This window comes from Nannospalax galili, unplaced genomic scaffold (genome assembly GCF_000622305.1).
Source record: "Nannospalax galili isolate Female #2095 unplaced genomic scaffold, S.galili_v1.0 scaffold144, whole genome shotgun sequence".
Classification (NCBI taxonomy): Eukaryota; Metazoa; Chordata; class Mammalia; order Rodentia; family Spalacidae; genus Nannospalax; species Nannospalax galili.
Genome location: NW_008353267.1, coordinates 2683362 through 2687117, shown reverse-complemented (window position 1 = coordinate 2687117; position 3756 = coordinate 2683362). Strand labels below are relative to the sequence as shown.

Here is a 3756-nt window from a genome sequence, read left to right as displayed (position 1 = left end):
CTTTCTCTTTCCTCCCTAGCCGCACACAGACTAGCACGTGAGCACGGCAGCGCGTCCCAGCTGTGCCTCAGCTGAGCGCCTCCTGATTGGCCCAGAGCAACGTGGGCTGGGGTGGGGCCTGGCGGCCTGCGTCGCTCGCCATTGGCTGAGGGGAAACCCGCCTCCTCCTCAGGTGAGGCGGGCCCGCGGGCGCGCGCGCTCCTTGGCTGCCCTCCCCTCGCCGCGCGCCCGAGCGCGCCGCCGCCCTTGCCCGCCCCCTGCCGCTGCCTCAGCGCCTCAGAGCACAGAGCCTCCTCGTCTGAGGGTACGCGAGGACCGTCCGCGCCGCCGTCGCGGGCAGTTGTATCGGGCCAGGCCCTGACAAGCCAGCCGGAGAAGAGCAGGGGAGGCCGAGCCGGAGTGCGGCGAGCGTAGTCTGCTCCTCCCGCCTCGGCGGTCTCGGGGGACATCCCGCCTCGCGCCCCGCGTCCGGACTTGCCCCTTTCTCTGCGCGCGTGGACCGAGCCAGCGCTTAGGCCGGAGAGAGCCCGGGGGCCGCCGGCCGGGAAGCCATCGCGGGCAGCTCTTCGCCATGGAGGGCGCGGGCGGCGGCGAGAACGAGAAGAAAAAGTAAGCCGGGCAGCCGCGCTCCGGGCCGGCCTTTTTTTTTTTTTTTTTTTTTTTTTTCCCCCCCCCCCCCCTTTTTTTTATTTACTATTTTAATTTTAGGGGTGGGAGTCTCGGGGAGAGCGCTCTGCTGGGCCGGGGTCTCCGCCCCGCGCCGCCGCCGCCGCCGCCCAGCCTGCCCCGCGCGCCCATCCGGCCTCCGCGTCCTGCCGAGCCCCGCGCTGCCGCGCTTCCTCCCTTCCCGCCCGCATCCCCCGCGCTCGGCGGAGAACTCGGGCCCGGGCGGACCTGCGCGGCCGCCCGTGTCCCCGGGGGTCTTCTGCCGGGTCCGGGGCTTCCCCCGCGGCCCGGCGGGCTTTGTACGTTCGGGATCGGCCGAGGCCGACGAGGCTAACTTTTTCGTCTGCACGTGCGGGTTTTTTTGTAATCTGGAAAAACTTGCCTGGGAGTCCGAGTAACGGGGATTGAGGGAAGGAGCATCGTTTTAAGCAGAACTTGCAAATTAGGAACTTGCGTTGGCATCACCTGTCAGAGCACGGGCGGTGTGACTCTGGGGATGCTCCATCCGTTCTTGAAAGTGTCTCAGAATTTTAAGCTTAGGCAGATCATTTAATGAGGTTGGAAAAAAACGTGTGCGATGAGAGCAAGTGAAACCATCGGTAACGTGCTGCAGATTTGTTGGAACTCTCGTTCCGCTGAACTGGAAGTACCTCCACTTAGAACGTATAGCCGAAGTGAGTGATCTGTGAGAACTTATGCAAGTTTATGAAACGCCTTGAGATGTGCGTGGAAGCACATCGAGAATTGTGAGCGCCGCTAGTGGTGTCGAGGTCGACCCCTGCAGCCGACACACAATTTTGTCTACTTCAGTATTTTAACCTTGAGGAAATCATTTTAAGGACTTGAAGGTTTTTGGTAAGAGTTGTGGTTTGGTAGGCCAGCTTTATTTATACTATTAAGTCCTTCCACTCGTCTGGGAGTGATTAATTTCCCGTATCAGAATCAGCAGAAGATAAACTTGTTTATTTTCTTGCTGTTTTGTAGATCTGTTGGTTCTTATTTTGTAGAAGTTCAATTCTCAGTTTGTAGACACCAAAGGAAGCATTTAGAATTTTTTTTTAAAGTGAGCAAACAAGTCCAGACTTAATTCCAAGTTACCAGAATTAGTTGCAATTAATTTTGCAGAAATGATTACAATGCTTTTGATGAAATGATGAGGCCGCTATACTGTAAACCTAAGGCAAATTGCCTTTGTGTAGTGCCAGCTTTTTGCCCTTATTAAGTGCTGAATTATAGCAAAAGCGGTTTTTAAATGAATGAATTAACTATTTGCATCAGCCCCAGTTCTAAATGGCTTTTACTTTTTCCTCAGTCCCATCTATTATTTAAATGTTTCTCATTTAAGAAGTTAGCAGATTTAGATCAATGAGATTTTTTTTTTTAATATAGAGGTTCTTAATATAACTGAGAGACAATATAAATGTGCAAGTGACGGGTCACTCAACAATTTTTAGATGCTGTTTGTTTTAAAATGCCCTTTTGTAATGAAAGTGTATTTGAAAGGTAATTGAGAGATTGAAGGATGAGGACTTTCTTCCTGAAATTTATTTTAAACGAGCTCCCAAAGTGGACATGAGGAATAATCTTGTATTTTTAATAGAAGGCATAGGAAACTCAAAACCTGAAGACTTTGGAAGAAAGCAGAGTAGAAAAGTGCCTAATAGATTTAACATAGGGTATCCATGTTGGATCCTTGGTTGTGGGGCTGGACTTGACTCAATAGCACATGCATATGAATTTGTAAGATTTCAAAGCAATGTGAAGAAGCTCATCCTTCTGTTTGAAGCTTCAGACTGACTCCCTCAAGGTTTTCTAAAACAAATAGTTACTGGGTCACTAAAGTAAAATCTCTTAAGAAAAACATTTCTTAATTTCCTTCTTTAGCTTTGCTCACCAGAAGTCAAGAAACTCATTTGTTAGTGAACTTTCTTGCCACAATTTAACTTTCTTCCCTTGTTTGAAGAATTAGCATTCTAGTGATTTAGAGGATGGGATGTGGAAGCAGGTAGACACCCCCAAGTTGTAGTCCCTAGGCCTTTTCCCTTGTGAGCCTGGGCAAGTTTCTGAATGCTTTTGGATTCTGTCTCCCCTCCCTTTGAGGTACTTCCCTTCTTAAAATGAGATAATGCACTTAAAGCATTTAGACCAGTGTCTGGATTAGTTATCTTGGTAACATTTTGTGCATTTGAAAATAGATGCTACCTGTTATAGTTTAGACCCACAACCCTTAAACCTTGCTAAATATTCCTTTTAGCTCCTCTTTTCTCTATATACTAAAAATGAAAAGACTCACATTGGATGTAGAGCGTGAGAAGAAGGTTCTTTGCTGTTAAAGCAGTGTTCCTGGCCATGATGGCATCTAGCATCAGTTGTTTTATTGAGCATATGATGTGCTCTAGCCCCCCATCCCTCTTCATAGTTCCTCATCCCATTGTTTCCTCTGGACTCCGGTCACAGAAGCATATACTTGTCATGCAGTTCCTTTCAGCAAGGCATTGTAGCTTCAGTATTGATAGTAATGTACAGTTTTTCTTTCCTGATGTCTAAAGGTTTTAGTTTGTTTTGCTTTGCTTTGTTTTTGAGACACAGCCTCACTATGTAGTCCTGGCTGGCCTAGAACGTCCAGTGTAGACCAGGCTGGCCTGGAACTCACTGAGGTCCACCTGCCTTTGCCTCCCTAGTGCTGGGACTAAGTAAGTGACTGTTCCACCACTCCTGGCCCTGCTTAAGTTTTGAGCAATTTTAAATATTAATTTCTTTTAGAAATAAGTTATAAAATACTGTCATTGAAGCACCTGTACAGTAGAAAAACTGTGCTTGGTTATGTCTACCTCCGTAGTAATTGGCCTCCATCTCAAGACAAGGCTTTAAGCTTATATTGGTTAGGTGTCTGTGGCTTGATTCTGTGAAACATGTATTAATGAACTCTTCTTCTTAATGTCCACTGAGTTATTAGGGTGTTTTAACATGTTCCAGTTCACTCCTATTAAACACCTTGTGCAGTTTAGAGATTGTCCAGTCTTTCTACCTGTTAACTTCCATTGTTTTTGGCTCTAATGGTGCCTAGACTCAGAATTTAGATAAATGATT

At 47.8% G+C, this 3756-nt stretch overlaps 1 protein-coding gene across 5 annotated transcripts in view; it reads left to right on the top strand.

Annotated features, from left to right (window-relative positions):
• Nucleotides 1-290: 290 nt before the first annotated feature.
• Nucleotides 291-3756, top strand: part of Hif1a (hypoxia inducible factor 1 subunit alpha) — a 48762-nt gene continuing 45296 nt past the window's right edge. For 2 of the 5 annotated variants that reach the window (XM_008850506.3, XM_029554757.1), the window contains exon 1: nucleotides 291-609. In XM_008850506.3, the coding sequence (XP_008848728.1) occupies nucleotides 572-609 (38 nt within the window). In that variant the 5' untranslated portion in view covers nucleotides 291-571. Of the gene's footprint in view, nucleotides 610-1203; nucleotides 1341-3756 lie in introns of those variants that run through there. The other 3 variants (XM_029554756.1, XM_008850505.3, XM_029554758.1) reach the window with 3 other exon arrangements.